The sequence below is a fragment of the Monodon monoceros genome, unplaced genomic scaffold, assembly GCF_005190385.1.
Source record: "Monodon monoceros isolate NGI ecotype Baffin Bay Population unplaced genomic scaffold, NGI_Narwhal_1 Super_Scaffold_6, whole genome shotgun sequence".
In the NCBI taxonomy this organism is placed as follows: Eukaryota; Metazoa; Chordata; class Mammalia; order Artiodactyla; family Monodontidae; genus Monodon; species Monodon monoceros.
Genome location: NW_021703783.1, coordinates 7548693 through 7568834, shown reverse-complemented (window position 1 = coordinate 7568834; position 20142 = coordinate 7548693). Strand labels below are relative to the sequence as shown.

Below are 20142 nucleotides of genomic sequence, written 5' to 3'. Positions count from 1 at the left end.
CTAAAATTACTCATTTGAGATGTCTGGTTTTTATGCGGTGAGCAGTAACCTTCTGATGTTCAACTACATCATCTTTTTTTTTTCAGCAAAAACTCCTATATATTCTGGCTTCTCCCTTACCTCTTACCCCTTACCCCTTACCCCTTTGGAACAGTCCCTCGGAGCTATCTAAGAGGCTGCCAACTGTGGGCTATAGTCCTCAGTAAGTCTGTCGAATAAAACATAAGTATCAACTTTTAGGTTATGCATATTTTTCAGCCAACAATAGTTTATGCTAATGTGAGGATAGTCACACCAGAAAGAACAACCATGTGAGTACATGTGAGAAGAGGGTTGGGGCTTTGAGTCACGTGATATTAGCCTTATGTTCACGAGTGACAGGAGACTATACCAAAGTCAATTGTTTTCCATGACCCCAAAAATGAGCAAGCAAAATGTGGAATTAAAAACAAAATATCATTTATTTTTATTAGCACCCTAAAAAATGAAATGCTTAGGTATAAATCTAACAAAATATGTTCAAGTTCTATATGAGGAAAAGTACAAAACTCGGAAGAACAAAATCAAAGAACTAAATAAATGGAGAGATACTCTATATTTACAGATAGGAAAACTCAATATTGTCAAGATGTCAGTTCTTCCCAACATGATCTATAGATTCAATATAATCACAATTAAAAATGCAGCAAGTTATTTTATGGATTTTGACAAAATAATTCTAAAGTTTATATGGAGAGGCAAAAGACCCAGAATAGCCAACCCAATACTGAAGGAGAAGAAAATTGGAGAGCAGACCCTACTCAATGTCAAGACTTACTATCTAGCTATAGTAATCGAGACAGTGTGGTGAAATAAGACAAATAGATCAATGGGACAGAATAGAGAGACCAGAAACAGACCCTCATAAACGTAGTCAACTGAACTTGGACAAAAGAGCAAAGGCAATACAATGGAGAAATGGTGATTGAACAATTGAACCTCCACATACAACAACAACCAAAAAATGATCTAGACGCTGATCTAACACCCTTCACAAAAAAATAACATAAAATGGATCATAGACCTAAAGGTAAAATGCAGAACCATAAAACTCCTAGAAGATAACATAAGAGAAAACCTAGATGCCCTTGGGTATGATGATGTCTTTTTAGCTACAATATCAAAGACACTATACATGAAAGAAATAATTAATAAGCTGGACTTCATTAAAATTAAAAACTTCTGTTCTGCAAAAAGGCAATATTAAGAGAATTAAAAGCAAACCAGACTGGGAGAAAATATTTGCAAAAGACACATCCACTAAATGACTGTTATTCAAAATATATATACAAAGGACTCTTAAACTCAACCTTAACAGACACCTCATCAAAGAAGATATACAGGGGGCAAATAAGCATATGAAAAAGATGTTTCATATCATATGCCATCAGGGAAATGAAATTAGAATAATGAATAATGATGAGGTACTACTACACGTCTATTATGGTCAGAATCTGGAACACTGACAACACCAAATGCTTACAAAGATATGAAGCAACAGGAACTCTCATACATTGCTTTTGGGAATGTAAAATGATACCATCTGTTTGGAAAGAGTTTGGTGGTTTCTTACACAACTAAATATATTGACGCTATGATTTAGCAGTTTTACTCCTTGGTATTTACCCAAAGGAGTCGGAAACTTCTGTCCACATAAAAATCTGCATGAGGATGTTTTTAGCAGCTTTATTCATAATTACTAAAATTTGGAAGCAATCAAGAGATCTTTCGTGGATGAATGGATAAACTGTGGAACATTCAGGCAAAAGAAATGTTATTCAGAGCTATTAAAAAATGAGCTACCAATTCATGAAAAGACATGGAGAAAACTTAGATGCATATTACTAAGTGAAAGAAATCAATCTGAAAACGCTGTATGACGCCAGTCGTATGATATTCTGGAAGAGGTAAAACTATGGAGACAATAAAAAGACCAGTGGTTACAGGGGTCAGGGAATGGAGGAAGATAAATTGACAAAGCAAAAAGGATTTTGAGGGCAGTGAAATTGTAACTGTGCATATATGTCGATTTACTTTTGTCCAAACCCATAGAATGCACAACACCAAGAATAAACACTTAAGTAAACTGTAGACTTTGGGTGATTATAATGTGTCAATGTAGGTTCATCCCTGGTGATAATAATGTCAATATTATTATTGATAATGTGGGAGCTACGTATGTGTCTGGTTAGGGGGTATATGCAATGTCTCTGGCCTGTCCTCTCAATTTCATTGTAAACCTGAAATTTACCTAAAAGAAAATCTTTTTTTTAAAAAGTTATCTATTTTCTAGTTGGATTTTTTATTATTGAGTTTGGAGAGTTTTCTATATTCTAGATACTAGTCCTTTGTCAGACAACTTATGTGCCAACTCTTCTCCCAATTTCTAGCTTGTCTTTTTATTGTCTTCACAGGGTATTAGGCAAACAAAAAAGTATCTAATTTTGATGAGGTGTAGTTTATTAATTTTTTCTTTTATGAATCATGCTTTTGATGTCAGGTCTAAGAATTTATTGCCTTGCTCTATATCCAAAAATTTTTCTCCTACATTTTTTCCTAAAATCTTTCTAGTTTTATGTTTTAGATTTATGCCTGGAGTCCCTTTGGGGCTAATATTGGTTTCAGATGTAAGGTTTAGGTCAAAGTTCATTTTTTGCCAGAGGATGTCCAAGTGCTCCAGCATCATTTACTCACTGAATTGCTTTGGTACCCTTGTGAAAATTCAGTTAGTCATATTTATGTGGGTCTATTTATGGGTTCTCTGTTCTTTTGTATTAATCTACGTGTCCAGCACTCTGCCAACATTGTTTAATGACCTTAGCAATGTAGTAAACCTTAACATCATATAAAATGATTCCCTCCGATTTGTTCTTTTTCAAGATTGTTTTGTTATTCTAGGGCCTATGTCTTTCCATTTGAATTCTGGAATAGTCTATTTCTTTGAAAATCCTGCTGGATTTTGACATAAATTGCATTAAACCTATAGATCACTTTGGGAAGAACTGTTATTTTTACTATGTTAAGTCTTCAAATCCACAAACACAGTCTGTACCTCCATTTATCCAGTTTTCTTTCATTTTTTTTATCAGCGTTTTAAAATTTCAGCATTCATTTCCTGAATGTGTTTTAATTTTGTACATAAATATTTCACTTTCTTTGGAATGACAGGTGCTATTGTGTTTCTCATTTGTTTCCACTTCTTTTTTTTTTTTCCACTTCTTAATTGTTAGTATATAAAAAGTGATTTAAGTTTTGTGTCTTGAACTTGTATCCTGCAACCTTTCTGGACTCATTAATTCTAGGAGGCTTTTGTTTTGTTTTTTATATTTTGGAGAGGCAGTGACACAATTATATTATATGACCCTGATTAGCATTAGGAGTTTGGGTGGTACGCTGAGAGAAAGGAGAAGTCATTAGTAGATTTTATTTAAAGGAGTGACCCGATCACACTTTGCATTAGAATAATCCATCTGGTTACAATATAAAGAATGAATCAGAATGAATTTAAAGGGGAAGAATGGGTAAGTCCCAAATTATGTAGATGTTTTTCTAGGTACTTTTGCAGGCTTGTTCCTGTGAAGAAATGTTTTCCTCATGAGCTTTGAATGATTAATTCAACCAGTAGTGATTTCTACTGAAGCACTAGAAATTGATTTATACAGCTCACTGACTTCCTGCTGGTGGCAGCAGGAAAGTGACAATGGATTTATCATCACTTAGATGTTCCCACACTGGTAGCAGAATATTTGCTGTTATTTTTACTTTTATTTCCATAGAGCAATAATGGAAGAAAAACTATTTATTAAATATTTACTAAGTCAGATATAGTGACAAGAGACTTTCATCTGTTACCTCATTTGAATCTTAAAACTAGCCAGTGAAACTGGTAGTCATACACACACACATATATATAAATTTTTTTTCTGGTTGAACTCTGATTTTATTTCCGATTGAAACTAGAGTTAAGGTCTATGAAATATAAAAACATTAGCATTTAGAAGAAAAAGTTCTTTTATGTCAGAAAGTCATCTCAATTTGTACAGAATATCCTTCTTAATATTAGACTTACTTGTACCCCTCCCCATCCAAGATTGACAGTTTTGTCAGGAACTGTGAAGGTTCTGAGACTTCTTTGTCTGCACGCTCCCAAGTGAGCTTGGTATAGTTTCATATCCATCAAAGGTTTGATTTCAACATGTTTTCTTTTTTTTATTAATTTTTATTGGGGTATAGTTTCTTTACAATGTTGTCTTAGTTTCTGCTGTAAGTAAAATGAATCAAGTATACTTATATCCTCTCTTTTTTAGGTTTCCTTCCCATTTAGCAAAGGGAACTCTACACTTATATTTATTTTCCATGGGAAGAAACTCTACTTTGAGGGGCTACGTAATTTATAAAGGTCACAGCTAAGAAACAGAATTCATGCTTTAGATACATAGCTTGGAAAATAGTTTGTAAAAGAGTACTAGGTCAGTTAGGGTCACAGTTTGACTCAAATTTCATTTGTAAGTTAGTCACACTAACTTAAACTTTCATTTGTAAGTTTATCAATATAAAATCTTTTTTTTTTTTTTTACTTTCCAGATTTCTGTGGAAATTTAGCTTTCTTTATGAGAAAGTTAGGAGAAACTAAGCAAAGGTAAGCAAATAGGAAAGGATCTCATAGTCATGAAGATATATCCACAGGTATATTTAGAACATATGCTATACCTGAGGCATTGTATTGGGTTGGCCAAAAAGTTCGTTCGGGTTTTTCCATATCACAAAACCTGAACGAACTTTTTGGCCAACCCAATACTAGTCTCCGAGGGCACAGACGTGAACTAGACATAGTCCCTGCTTCTTAGAAAACCTGAGATAAAATGAACTGTAAGCCAAAAAGCATCCATCCATAATCTCAAGTATATATAATAATAAAAATATATAATATATATAAATATATACAAACTGTATAGAATTACAAGAGGAAACTGACAAGAAAGACAAATATCATACAATATTGCTTACATGTGGAATCTAAAAAAGTGTACAAATGAACTTATCTACAAAACAGAGACAAACTTATGGTTAACAGGTGGTAAGGGGGTGGGGAGGGATAAATTGGAAGATTGGGATTGACATATACACACTATTATATATAAAATTGATAACTAATAAGGACCTACTGTAAAGCACAGAGAACCCTACTTAGTACTCTGTAATGGCCTATATGGGGAAAGAATCTAAAAAAGAGTGGACATATGTGTATGTATAACTGATTCACTTTGCTGTACACCCGAAACTAACACAACATTGTAAATCAACTATACTCCAAAAAAAATTAAAAAAAAAAGAAGCAGCTGACAAATACACCAATGAGATGGGAGAAATGGAAGTACATAAATTATAAATTGTTATTTCATCCTTTTTGGGACTCATCAGTACAGTGTAGCTAATGCAGTAAAAATTTAAAACATTTTGTTTCTAAAACTCAATCGTGTATAAACAGTTCTGAAGTTGGTTATTGAATGCCTAGTGAGTAGAAGTAACTAACTATTTGTGATTTAATTGGGATAAAAACAGGATTTTTAAAATCTAATAAAGGGTAAACAAAAGATTGGTATTTGTTTATAGGTATAATATTCATTTAGCACACAGTAATTTAAAACATAAACACTAAGAATTCAAGTGTAAAAAGCACTTTTTCAGTGTTTCTAATGTTTTAAAATACAGAGTCTAAAATAAATAATAGTTTTAGTACTTTTTTTTTTTTTTTTGGCTGTGCCAGGTCTTAGTTGCGGTACTTGGGATCTTCAAACTTTGTTGAGGCATGCAGAATCTTCAGTTGCGGCATGTGGAATCTTTAGTTGTGGCATGTGGGATCTAGTTCCCTGACCAGGGATCAAACCCAGGCCCCCTGCATTGGGAGCATAGAGTCTTAGCCACTGGACCACCAGGGAAGTCCCTAGTCTTAGTACTTTTTAAAATTTCCCTATATATTTTTAACTGACAGTAAGAGAATTTTGAATATGTCAACCAATTGTATCTTTTCTCATTGGTTATTAAAATCATTTTGCATGGTTTCAGCTACCATAGTCATTTTTATGGTCCCATGTGTACAAATACAGGGCTGTCTGTACAGAAAAAGAGGAATTCGTTCATATTTATAGGGTTCAAAATATAAATATCAACTCATATTACTTAACACCTACTTAGTTTAGAATCATGCTCTTCCAAATCCCTATATTACGTCATTCAAGGATAGCTTGCCTCTTTGCTGTTAACAAGTATTATAAAGGCACATTGTTAATATTTTTGGCAGGCCAAGAAATACAGCAGCAACTGTATATAACAATTTATAATGCATCTCTTGGAGATGGTGCGTGAAATTCCCTAAAAAGTCCTTAAAGTATTTAACTCCATGGTGACATTATTATATGTCTTGCTGCAAATCCATTTTCTATCTGTGTAGCTCCTGGCGCTACTAAGTCCAATGTCATTCAGGTAGGCACATTCCCCAACTCCTTTGATAACAAACCTAAAACCAAACACAAAAATGTTAAAAAAGCATAGGTTGGACAGACATCTACATTCATTCCTCCTCTGTATTCTTCAGCACCCCTACTCCAGGTTATTTTTCATGTGAACAAGAGAAAAGTGAAAATCTGTCATTCATATGGCTTCTTCGTAAATATATACCACGTCTGTATTTCGTTCCTTTTCTATTCTCAAAGTCCCTGCTTGAATATCAGAAGATTATCATCATCCATACCAAATCCAGTTATGTTGTTTATCAGGTATTTAACTAGTGCTTGCTGTTGTAGCCAAGTGAACTGCTGCCATCAGCGGTGATAAAAGAAATTATCACATTTTGAGATATAGGGAAGTCATTCTGGCTTATACATGAGTTAACTTGAATTTCATGCTATCTAAAATGTGGCCTATCAAACATACATTTGTACATCCGCTTTAATTATTAAAGAAGAGGGCACGTTGACCAGAAGTAAAGAATGACCATGTTAAAAATAAAAGTTAGGGGCTTCCCTGGTGGCGCAGTGGTTGAGAGTCCGCCTGCCAATGCAGGGGACGTGGGTTCGTGCCCCGGTCCGGGAAGATCCCACATGCCGCAGAGCGGCTGGGCCCGTGAGCCAGGGCCGCTGAGCCTACGCGTCCGGAGCCTGTCCTCCGCAACGGGAGAGGCCACAACAGTGAGAGGCCCGCGTACCGCAAAAAAATAAAGATTCAATGCCCCTCTTCTTGGGACACCAATGCTGGTCCTCATTCAATGATAAGACTCCCTTCCCAGGGGCCAAGGCCATACTGGCCGGCTGTGTACATGCTGGTCTTTTTTTTTTTTAATTTGAAACCTTGAAGAAATGTAACCCTGACTTGTTGAACGTTCTCTGTTCTGACAAGATATTAAATATAAAATATAAAACTCCGCTGGAAACGCTGCTTCTCTGGAGCAGTTTCTCAGAGTAATCTGCGAAGCAGGCTTCCGGGCTCAGCTTGGCTCAAATAAAACTCTTTTCTATTCTTATTGTTGATTGTTTATTGATTACTCCCATTGTCAGTGGCCTTCAGTGAAGATTATTTTCAGTGTTCTCCTGACCTGTTTCATATAAGTGTGAAAAGAAAACTATTTACTTAATAGTAAATTCTCAAAACGGCTTAGCTGTGATTGATGGGAGTGACAGGGCCCCTATATTTTATCTGCTCCAATGTAGTGGTTAAATGCAAAATACCCCCACTGAAGTGTTCACAATCCAAGGTATGCTCCTAAGTTCCTTCCAGAGATCATTTAGGGGGGATTCCCACCAGTTCCCTGACGACCTCCCTTTCGTGAATGGATGCAGCCGCTGGGAGAGTGGACTGAGGGTCTGTGGATATCAGTGCTTCAGTGGCCTTTTAGGATGGTAGGACCCCTGCTGTGCACCAGCTGTTCTCTCTACATTCTACATAGGGATTTCAGCACAGTTTAAGTCAGTGGATGAAAGTGGAAAAACTATGTCAAATGTCGTCATTATGCTAAGATTTCAATTGAAATCACAATTAAGTTTTTCCAAAGGCACAGCTAATAAGTGGAAGAGCACACAAAGGATTTCTATTTTGTACCTCATAGAGCAGTAAGCCTTCCATGCTATTAAATTTATTTTCCCATAAACACAACTCACACACATAACCACATGTAAACACAATAGAAGGAAAAGGAGACTAAAAACGTACGAGGCATTATATTCAGTGCTGTCTGTCCATTTCCAAACATAATGTGGTGATTCTCTTCTAAGGCCAATCCAATGGTCAGAAGGGCCTTTATATCTTTTCAGGAAGAACTATTATAAAACACAGAAAGTAAAAACACGTGTCTCTTTCATATTGCTCTTGAGTCTCTCTTCCCTCCAGCCTTCTCTCTTTGGGTGGCAGCCTGGTATAATTGAAAAGCTTAGACTCTGGAGGGAGACTAGTCCCCACTTCTCAGCTTAAGTCACTCAAATATCTCTAATCCTAAATTACATTAAAGTGACCATACATCCCAATTTGGGAAAGTCCCAGGTTATGCCTGTGGTTCCAGCATAATATTAATATTCTCACTTTCACTTCCCAAAATGTCCCAATTTGGATGATAAATTACATGATTACCATATTTCTTTGTACAATGGGAACAATACATCTAATTGAAGGTTAACTATGAGGATTACATGAGAGAATGTATCTGAATTGTCTCACAGGGTTCCAGGCAGAGAATATACCCCAAACAAATATTAGGCACTAATATGCATCCCATGCCCCCAAGTCTACCTGGAATGGGGTCCTTCCTTATCTTTCAGCTTTCACCCTATGCAACCTATATCTTTCTCAGGGTGCTAAGTATTCAACAAAGAACATGATCCAAAAATATTTCTTACCAGCTCCTCCTCGGTTTCAAACTGACCAAGAACAGCTTCTAATGAGGTACAGAATGTCTGGCTGGATGTCCAATTCCTTGTGTCTTCAGAAAAATAAAAACACTTATTTCCAAATCCAATCCATCCTTTTGGGCAGGTAACATACAGAACATTTGAGACCGGCTTTGTGTTTCTCACTAAAAGTTGGACAGACACAGTGAATCATAACAAATACATTTTCTCATCCCTTTTATCTATTTTTCCACTTACCATCCTGAGGTCAGTCTTTTTTTTTACATATGTATATACACACATATATATATACATGTGTATGTGTAGGTACAGTATAACCTAATTCCAAAATGAGGGATTTGAAGAAAAACATGGCCAAATATCAACTAGACTCTTGTACTTTTATGGCCTCTGCTAGTAGCATTTTGTTTTTCTTAAAATCTGAACAGGAGCTACTTTCTATAGGTAGACAAATTGTTAAAAATGTCTTCCATGCCCAAATGCGTGTGTTTTTCCCAATGAACAGTTTTCCTTTATATGTATTTTGGCACCACTCATTACATAATTTCCCTTATCATCATCTTATTTTGCTTCCAGAAACATATTCTTAAGTGCCTGGCTACATAATAAATACTCTCTGTGGATGCTACCCAACTCTTGGTTATGTGCAGAATTGCTGAGCTGTAATGCATTACCAACTAATATTTCTAATGCCTCTTGGAATGCTACCAGCCTTAGCCATTTATAAAATACCAACTGCTACTCAATATGTGGAAATATGATTGCATTTCACTGCTTGTCAGAACAGCAGGCCTTTCTGAGATCATTTTTCTTTTTTTGGTTTCTGGGAGAATACAATATTGAGATCCATGATCACTTGCTGAGGGCAAGCTAGCAGTAGTTGGTTTTTCCTAAATGATTTTTATTATATTGAGGATTTGCCTTGCAACAGAATGGTCTACAGAAACTAATATGTGAATAAATATATATATTTTATATGGTGATCTTTTACCCCTGAGGTCAGTCTTGAAATACGTACATTCAATTGTTGCCTTCCTAAGTCATCACTAACAGTCTTATCCCAGGCACAAAAGTCACCAGTCCACTGGACTTCAAGCAGAGTACCTATGTATCCGACTTCCCAGGGGTACACGGACACTAATGGCTTTAAGGAAATCAATTTCTGTAGCATTTAATTTCTGTAGTACTCTTTCCTAGTATCATACAGATCCCCTTTCCCACATCTTCCTTAGTATCAGTCCTTCTTACTCTTGACAAAAGAAAGGCAAACTCCTTGCCTTTCCTAGATTTTACTATGGTACATTTCTTAGGGGGTATAAAACCTTCTAGTAGGGCTTCCCTGGTGGCACAGTGGTTGGGAGTCCGCCTGCCGATGCAGGGGACACGGGTTCGTGCCCCGGTCTGGGAAGATCCCACATGCCACGGAGCGGCTGGTCCCGTGAGCCATGGCTGCTGGGCCTGTGTGTCCGGAGCCTGTGCTCTGCAACGGGAGAGGCCACAACAGTGAGAGGCCTGCATACCACACACACACAAAAAAACCCAAAAACAAAAAACAAAAAAAAACCTTCTAGTAGACAAAACATAACACAGTTCAAATATTGATTTTAGTACCAAAAATACAGCGTAGGGTTTCCTATGTCATTTTTTGTTTTATACATATTTCTGCTAAATATATATAAAAATATTTGGGCCCTTGTTAGATGCCCTGAAACCAGCAAGATTTCAGAGTGTAGGCTATGGGAAGAATAGATGTTTTTGTTCCATAACCTCACTTTTTCCTCCCTTATCCAATCTGATAGGAAATACTGCTGACTCAACTTTCAAAGTAGATAGATTCTGACACCTAGTCCCACCTCCACTTTTACCATCAGGGCCAAGCCACGGTCCTCTCTGGCCTGGATCTCTACAAGTTTTCCCTAATAGGTGTTCCTGAGTCTACTTTTACTTCTAACAATCTTTTCTCAAAGTAGCTGTCAAAATGATTATTCTACAGTGAAATGCTGATCATGGCATTCCTCTCCTACAATTTCCCTCTTCCTCATCCTCCCCACTACACTCAAAATAAAAGCTGAAGTCTTTTTTTTTTTTTTTTTTTTTTGCGGTACGCGGGCCTCTCACTGTTGTGGCGTCTCCCGTTGCGGAGCACAGGCTCCCGACGCGCAGGCTCAGTGGCCATGGCTCACGGGCCCAGCCGCTCCGCAGCATGTGGGATTTTCCAGGAACGGGGCACGAACCCGTGTCCCCTGTATCAGCAGGTGGACTCTCAACCACTGCGCCACCAGGGAAGCCCAAAACTGAAATTTTTAACTGACTCATAAGGCTATTATCTCCCTGACCCCCAGCCCATTACTCTCCCTCATTCTCATTTTGCTTTAGCTGAAGAAGCCTCCTTGCTTTTCCTCCAACATACCAAGGAGATTCCTCCTTTGATTCTGCTTGTTCCTGCCACCTGGAATGCTTTCCCCATATAGCCACATGGCTCCTTCATCACCTTCAAAAGTTTGCTGAAAAGTCATCCTTTCAAGGAGGCTTACCCTGGCCCCTTGTATTCCTCAAACTGTTACCCCTATATTATAGTATCTGTGTCTTCCTGCTACAATATGAGTTCCCTGGGAGCAGGGATTTTTTTGTGTGTTTTGTTCACTGATATACCTCAAGCACTTCACACAGTGCCTGGCACATAATGGAGCTCAGTAAGTATTTATCGACAACATGAATGTGGGAAGAACATTGTAAAGTTTGGAGAACAGGTAACTTACCTGACAAAAAAGTGGCAAGTACCATCACAATTGTAGCCAGGACCATAATAATGATGATGCAACAGTAAAGCGGGATTAGAGGAGATGTAATTGGTAGGCATTTTCTTTGGAGGTCTTTACCTATAAATACAAATGTCATAATCTCAATCTCATGAAGCTATAAGGAAGAAAAACTTAAATTTATCACAGAACCAACCTGTACAGTCAGCTGTACCTCAACTCCCCTATTGCCAACCCCCTTCACAAAAGGTCCAGGTCCACAAATGAGAACCACGGCCCAAGAAACTGAGCTTGTTTTCCCCTAGAGAATCTTCCAGTTATTGAAAGAAGAGCTAATGAGAGAATAAGAATCAGGGCGTCTCTGGTGGCGCAGCGGTTTAGAGTCCGTCTGCCGATGCAGGCAGGGGACACGGGTTCATGCCCCGGGCCGGGAAGATCCCACATGCCACGGAGCGGCTGGGCCCGTGAGCCATGGCCGCTGAGCCTGTGTGTCCGGAAACAGGAGAGGCCACGGCGGTGAGAGGCCTGCATATGGCAAAAAAAAAAAAAAGGATAAGTGTTGAGACTGCAATTTCCTTACAGCTGGAGAAGCGTGGATCAATGTACTTGTTTAGTCCTGTTCTACTGAACACGACAGCGTCAGGTCTGAATAACTGAGAATTGTACTATTTACTAAAACTTCTAGGAATTATTCCCTGCCCAATGCTGATCAATTCCATTCCACGATCACCCCTCATCATCCCTACAGGGCAGGAAGTAGCTAAGAGTGGTCACTGCCCCTTATCCCACAAGACTGTGGAATGGAAATTGACAGTGGGGAATTGTAATAAGGAAAAGCTAAATCAGACTCCATGTTCAATCTGTTTCTTTGATTTTAACCTTTGCTTTTTGTTGCTTTTCTTATTATAATCATACATAAGGGTTTGCCTCAGGGAGCCCTGCCCCTCTGCCTGAATGTTATACTAAAGTGCCTTGGTTGGGCTCACAGGGAGACAATCTGACCCTGCCCACCTGTGAATGGCTGCAAGAAAGAAGAAATTAACCATCCCCTCACTGAGGCTGGTCATTCCAGGATATGTTTTGCAAGACTGATGGCCCTTTTACTTTACTTCCTCACCACCTCTGATTCTATAAAAGAAACTGGCATCCAGACCTGACAAGATGGTTTACTGGAGACACTAGTCTGCCATCTTCTCGGTCTGCCAGCTTTCCAAGTACAGTTGTATTCCCTGCCTCAACATCTCCTCTCTGATTCATTGGCCTGTCGTGCGGCGAGCTAAGCGAGCTGGCACTCGGTAACATGTTCAAAATTCTTCATTTCTTATTTTGCTTTGGCTTGATAAATTTTAGTGAGGCCCTCTCCTCCCCAGAGACCCCCGAACTCTGGCTTGCCTGAAAATGCAAACAAGCACTAAAGAAAGCACTGAGATGCATAACAGCTCATGTGTGCTCATGACCACGTGTCCCTGGGACACAAGTGAGAAGTATTAACTCTGGAAATGACACCTGCTCTTCACACTCATGCTCTCTTTCCCCACAGGTGCTCTGTTCCCCTTCTTGCCCTATTTATAACATGAGAACCTTTTTAGAGCACTTTTCCTATTGTAAGAGTCCTTGTGAATAATGTCTCTCTTTACTAAGTCCACGCTACTGATACACAGTACAATATGGATGAATTTAAATGCATTATGCCAAGTGAAAAACAGTCAGACTCCGTAGACATTCTTCTAAAGCAAGAGTGTAAGAACCGAAAACAGATCAGTGGTTGCCAAAGGGTGAGGGAACGGGAAAGAAATGTTTACAAAGGGCATGGGCGTGGGCGGTGTGGAACTGTTCTATATCTTGATTGTGATGTGGTTACATGATTATATGTATTTGTCGAAACTCATAGAAATGTAACCCAAAAGAGTGAATTTTACTGAATGTCAACTATACTTTGAAAAAGTTCCTGCTGGCTTTCTTTTAACCACTACATTTCATGTATATCTCCCAGAATGATAGGGAGCCTCAGTTTAAATGCTAGGCAGGGGAAAACAATATCACATTGGCTTGTTTAAACAGTATACAATGACATTTGGATTTTGCCTCCATAAGAAAATCTCGACCTTCATTCTTTCTGGTTCTACATTAAAGAAAAATTGTCTTAGAAACTCAGTATGTTATGACTTCCATAATTTTTTTCATTGTTAGAAGAGTAAGACGTACATCTCCCCTTACACCTCTCCAATAAATCTCCTATTTGCCCCCTTACTAATCTTCTAAAAGTCCCCCCTTTTTCTTCTCCTTTATTTCCCTATATCTAGCTCCTAACACCCTCCCTTGTTTCATGTTCCATTTCTCTTTCTTGCTTACTTATTAATACTTCTCTTCTCCTTTTTTGTAGGGGAATAAAATTTGCCACCCCAAAATGTCTCTTTGGCATGTGGATTATTTCAAGCTGAAAACCATCAAGGCCCAAAAGACTCAGGAAGAATCTTTAACCATCCCCCTAACTGCCTAAAACAATTTAGATAGAAGGCCTGTTCCTGGAATAGAGCTATCACCAGAGGTATCTGCAAAGATTAGGAGGTGAGTGTGATGAGAGAAACTGGAAATGGCCTAAAGATCAGAGTCTACTCTTGTGTCCCTTGTCTCTGTGTGGCCCAGCAAACATTTATTCACCAAACATTTGCTTTTCCATATCCTTGTCAATGACCTTCCTCCCCTTTGAAGTCCCAAACCACTACCCCCAACATCTTTTGTCATTAGCTGGAGACAGTATTTAAGGTGAAGTTTTTGGCCATTTTAGTCTGTTACTTATTTTCCTGTGTCTCTCCCATGTATACATGTTATTAAACTTTTGTTTGATTTTCTCCTGTTATTTATCTCGTGTCAATTTAATTCTTAAACCAGCCAGAAGAGCAGAGGAAAATTTCTTCCTTCCTAACACTCCTCTGGTGTGTCCTCTTTTTGTCTCCCTCTAAATTCATATGCCTCTTATATTACACTCTGAACACAACAACCTTCAAATTTCTAGTTTGAAAAATGGTGTCAGAAATTATCTCACAGAAGAACAGAGAAATGAACCATATTACTGGTCTACTGGTTTTAACTTTTATTTTCATGCTCTAGAAAACTTAGTTAACTTACAGGAACTGTTTAAATTTCAAAAAAATAGGTTTCACATTTGCACTGGTCAAATAGTTTCAGTTATGTAAGCACTTGACTTAGCTAGAAAAACATTAACGTTAAGAACTTTCTTTTTCATTAAGCATGAACCCTGTGTTTCAGGAACTACAATATCCTGTTGATAAAAAATAAAATTCAGGGAGGGGGGAAGGGAAGAAGAAAGAAGGAAATGTTTGTTTTTAGCAGAAAATAGAGGTTCAGTAAAAGGTATTCTTTCTGCTGGACTGAAATACAAGCACGCGTGAGCTATGTTCTTTTTCTTTCTCATCAAATTTGCTATAAACTACAAATGCTAAAGGGTTTGCTGGCGGTTGGGTTTAGCCTCCAACTCCCACCCTCAAACACCCACATCGGTTTTTAAATGACAAAGGATCTATATACCAATAGTCCCAGTTTCTGCAGGGACTTTTTTTTTGAGTCAATAATTATTCATGGTTTTATTAAACAAAAGTCTCCTTAGAGAACAGTAAGAAATTAATTCTCAGCTAACATCAACTGGGGAGAGGGGAAGGAGGTTACAATTTTTTTTTAATGCATGGATGTTGACAAATAACAAAATTAAACACTTAGATACTATATTTCAACAAATGCTTTTACTAATCACTATGTTGTTTTAATACTCTGATGTTCTCATTAAATCAAAACTCTTTAACTAAAATGGTTATGTTTAAAAGATGCTCATATCATTTTTATGATCACTCCTGAAAATTTCTGGTAAGGCACATTTTATAAACTACTTTGGTAAGGTACTCTAAATAGGATGACATAAGGCTAGCTGAAGATCCACCATAATCAAAGGGCCAGGGAATGAATATGAAAGAGAGAAAGAGAGAGAGGAAGAGAGAGAGAGAGAGAAAACACAAAAGTACACCAGAGCCTGTGAGACAGAGAGAGAGAGACATAAAGAGGGAGAGAGACAAAGGGGGAAGCAAAGAGAAAATCATTTGGACACACAAATGAGCCTCAATAGATTTTAGCTGAAATATTTAATGATATCACTGAATATCAGATTTACCCTTGATTCCAAAAGGAAATTTTGTGGGGCACTTTTGTACCCAAGGGAAAGAAAATATACTTTTGTACTTAGTTAGAATTACTTTTTGAACAAAAAATTATGACTTTTATTTCTCCAAAGAAGACACACAGATGGCCAACAAACACATGAAAAGATGCTCAACATCACTAATTATTAGAGAAACGCAAATCAAAACTACGATGAGGTGTCACCTCACACCAGTCAGAATGACCATCATCAAAAAATCTACAAACAATAAATGCTGGAGAAGATGTGAAGAAAAGGAAACCTTCCTACACTGTTGGTGGGTATGTAAACTGGTACAGCCACTATGGAGAACAGTATGGAAGCTCCTCAAAAAACTAAAAACAGAACTACAATCCCACTCCTGGGCATATACCTGGAGAAAACCATAATTCAAAAAGATACATGTACCCTAATGTTCATTGCAGCACTATTTACAATAGCCAGGACATGGAAGCAACCTAAATGTCCATCAACAGAGGAATGGATAAAGAAGATATGTTACAAATATACAATGGAATATTACTCAGCCATAAAAAGGAACGAAATAGTGCCATTTGCAGAGACATGGATAGGCCTAGAGACTGTTATACAGAGTGAAGTAAGTCAGAAAGAGAAAAACAAATATCGTATAATATCACTTATATGTGGAATCTGGAAAAATGGTACAGATGAACTTATTTGCAAAGCAGAAATAGAGACACAGATGTAGAGAACAAACTTATGGATGCCAAGGGGGGAAGGGAGGGGTGGCATGAATTGGGAGATTGGGATTGACATATACACACTACTATATATAAAATAGAGAACTAATGAGAACCTACTGTAGAGCACAGGGAACCCTACTCAGTGCTCTGTGGTGAACTAACTGGGAAGGAAAACTAAGAAAGAGGGGATATACGTATAACTGATTCACTTTGCTGCACAGCAGAAACGAAGACAACACTGTAAAGCAACCATACTGCAATAAATATTTCTTTTAAAATTGTGAGTTTTAATCCTATTTCTTCTAGAAAATGTGACACCAGGTCAAAAGTCACTTCAGAAGTGAAGCCATCTCCAACTCCCTAGGTTTCATTAAATATATTGTAGCACTAATCACATCAAATTGTAGTAACTCATTTGGCTGTCCTTGAGATGATGAAACCCTGTAATCAGGGTCTAAATATAATTTGTCTTTGTAGCCCAGTGTCTAACAAATAACAAATTCCAAGTATATGATTACTAGATTCAATCAGACTACAGAATAGGTGTCATGGTTAATTTTTTTTTTTATATATACATGTATCTATTCTTTTTCAAATTCTTTTCCCATTTAGGTTGTTACCTAATATTGAGCTGAGTCCCCTGTCTATACAGTAGGTACTGCCAACTTTTATTAGTATATGTATTTCAAAATTGTTAGATATACCCCCCCAAAAAAAACACCTCAAAAATAAATAAACAAAGGGGTGGGATAGGGAGGATGGGAGAAAAGCTCAAGAGGGGGGGGATATGGGGATATTCGTATACTTATAACTGATTCACTTTGTTGTACAACAGAAACTAACACAACATTGTAAAGCAGTTATACTCCAATGAAGATATATTAAATAAATAAATAAAAATTAAAAAAACAAAACCATTGTTGTCTGTTTGCCATGACTCTGGGATATAATGATCTGTTATTTAATACCATAATGTGACTTGCCAGGGTGCAGGTTGCCAGCAAAGACTAATAAAATAAACCCAGAGAACATTTTTCTCTTAACCTCCTGTAACCTAATTCACTGTGCAGAAATATTTAAGTAACGTACACAGTAACACAATCACCAACACAACAATTACACACTTGTCCTCTCACCCACCTCTAGTCCCTCAAAACATCTCTCCTTCTATGGAGGTTAACTGTGAAGAATTATATTCCTGCAGTGCAATTTCTATCCTGCTGTCAGTGGTCAGTGGAATAAAAGCTGTTTTGTTTTGTCAAAGCTTATCAATTTTACCTTACCAGATCGTCCCTCCTCCATGCTTTCTCTGGAGGTAGGTTCTGTCTGTAAGATTTTCGAAGAAGCTTCCTCCACAGTCATGTTTCTGCTTCAATAGGAGCACTTGGCACTGTCTCGAAGTAGTTGCAAAAGCAGGAACTGGGAGGTGAAACAGTTTGAATCTGAACAATCAGCTAAAAGAGAAGCAAATCTCCCACCCAGTAAGTGAGCTGTAAAGGAAATAAATGAAGTTGACAAGTCCTTTAGAATTTTAAAACACAAAGTGCTTTTAACTTAGAAAGATTGGGGCTTCTCTAGTGGAGCAGTGGTTGAGAATCTGCCTGCCAATGCAGGGGACACGGGTTCGAGCCCTGGTCTGGGAAGATCCCACATTCCACAGAGCAACTAGACCCGTGAGCCACAACTACTGAGCCTGTGCGTCTGGAGCCTATACCTCACAACAAGAGAGGCCTCGATAGTGAGAGGCCCGCGCACCGTGATGAAGAGTGACCCCCGCTCACCGCAACTAGGGAAAGCCCTCGCACAGAAATGAAGACCCAACACAGCCAAAAATAAATTAATTAATTAATTAATTTAAAAAAAAAAAAGATCAACTCCACAGACTTCTGTTCCCTGTCAAAATGGAATAACAGGGACCAGATTTACTTTCTTGCCTGAATCAACTAAAAAGAAAAAAAAGAAATTGTGTGAAAAAAAAATCCTTTTCAATCACTGGGCATCAATCAATGAAGGGCAGTGATCTTCTGAAAACAAATTTGGTGAGTCCTGCAATTGCCCCAGCTACTGCCCAGAGATAGTTTTGTATGTGTGATTTAAGCAGGGGAAAACCAGAGAAATGCCAAGAGATTCCCTGAGGTGAAGAGGGGAAGCTCAGAGACAAGGGCTATGCAGATAGAGTATCAGAAAAGAAAGAGATAACACAGACAGAGGATTCTGGGGATGTACAGAGTGTTCCCCTTGGGTATTCAGCAGTGTACTGATCACCACTTGTGTATGAGGATGGAGGGGAAAAAACATATGAAATGACTAGAGGAAGCAGCATCCAATGTTCCCATCCAGATGGGAATAGTGCCTGTTCAGACCAGCCAGACTGGGAAACCTCATCATTTATGGGGCCTTTTAGGAGTACTCATAAATATCTTGCTTCAGTGGTGGGGAACGATTAGCCGTAGACTAAATGGTGACCTGATTGCTTCTAACAAATTGAGATAATAGGAAAAATACATATATCTTTTATATATATAAAATGTTCTTGTTCCTGGCGCAAAGCTCCTAAAACCCTTGTAAATTCCTAAGTGATAATTGCACTAGGAGCATCTTTTGTTCTCATGAGGTGACTCTGGGTGGATGGGTTCCTGGAGGGGGTTGGTCACCAGCAAGACCATGTCATGATTTAGAAGCTTGGAATTATCAGCTCCACCCCCCATCCTCCAGAGAGCGGAGAGGAGCTGGAAATGGAGTTAACCACTGATCATGCCTATTCAAGGAAGCCTCCATAAAATCTCAGTTGCATGGCATTCAGAGAGCTTCCAAACTGACGAACGCATTCACACCAGGAGGGTGATGCCCCCCAACTTCATGGGGATAGAGGCTCCTGCCCTCAAGACCCTCCCAGATCTCACACTATATAAACTCTTCGTCAAGCTGTTTACCTGTATCCTTTATCACACCCTCTAATAAACTGGTAAGCATAAGGGTTTCCCTGAACTCTATGAGCCACTCTGGCAAATTAATCAAAATCGAGGAGGGGGTCATGGTACTCTCTGATTTGTAGTCAAATTGAACAGAAGTTATGGGTAACCTGGGGGCCTACTACTTGCACTGGCATTTGAAGTGGGAAGCAATCTTGTGGGACTGGGCCCTTAACCTGGGATCTGATGCTATCTCCAGGTTGATGGTGTTAGAATTGAGTTAAATCGTGGGACACCAGGCTAGTGTCATAGAGAATTGCTTGTTTAGGGGAAAAATCTCGTGCATTTGGTGACCAGAAGTGAACAGAAGTGAAGAGTTCTGTGTGCATAGTAAAGGAGATTCACGGGGAAGAAACACCGATTAGGAAGGACTGTAGACTTTTCCTTTACACAAATCTTAAAAGGAAGACTCAAAAGGCTAGAACCATTTCCAAATAATTTAACTGTGTCTCAGAACAAATTCAAGAATACTTAGAGAAATGCAAAAATATCCAATACCCAACAAGGTAAAAACTCACAATCTCTGGAATGCTATCAAAGATTGCAAAGAAGCAGAAAAGC

At 38.3% G+C, this 20142-nt stretch overlaps 1 protein-coding gene across 3 annotated transcripts; it reads right to left on the bottom strand.

Annotated features, from left to right (window-relative positions):
* Positions 1–3239: 3239 nt before the first annotated feature.
* On the bottom strand, positions 3240–18290 carry CLEC2D (C-type lectin domain family 2 member D). 3 transcript variants are annotated; one of them, XM_029204702.1, is made up of 5 exons: positions 17893–18278; positions 11696–11815; positions 8925–9100; positions 8245–8351; positions 3240–6556 (listed from the first exon to the last, which is right to left on the bottom strand). In XM_029204702.1, the coding sequence occupies exons 1-5, from the start codon at positions 17969–17971 to the stop codon at positions 6412–6414; spliced, it is 627 nt and encodes a 208-aa protein (XP_029060535.1). In that variant the 5' UTR covers positions 17972–18278; the 3' UTR covers positions 3240–6411. The 3 variants fall into 3 exon arrangements, with proteins under 3 accessions (XP_029060535.1, XP_029060536.1, XP_029060534.1); XM_029204703.1 differs by lacking the exon at positions 3240–6556 and having other exon boundaries at positions 7359–8351; positions 17888–18290; XM_029204701.1 differs by lacking the exon at positions 3240–6556 and having other exon boundaries at positions 7359–8351; positions 17893–18289.
* Positions 18291–20142: the final 1852 nt, after the last annotated feature.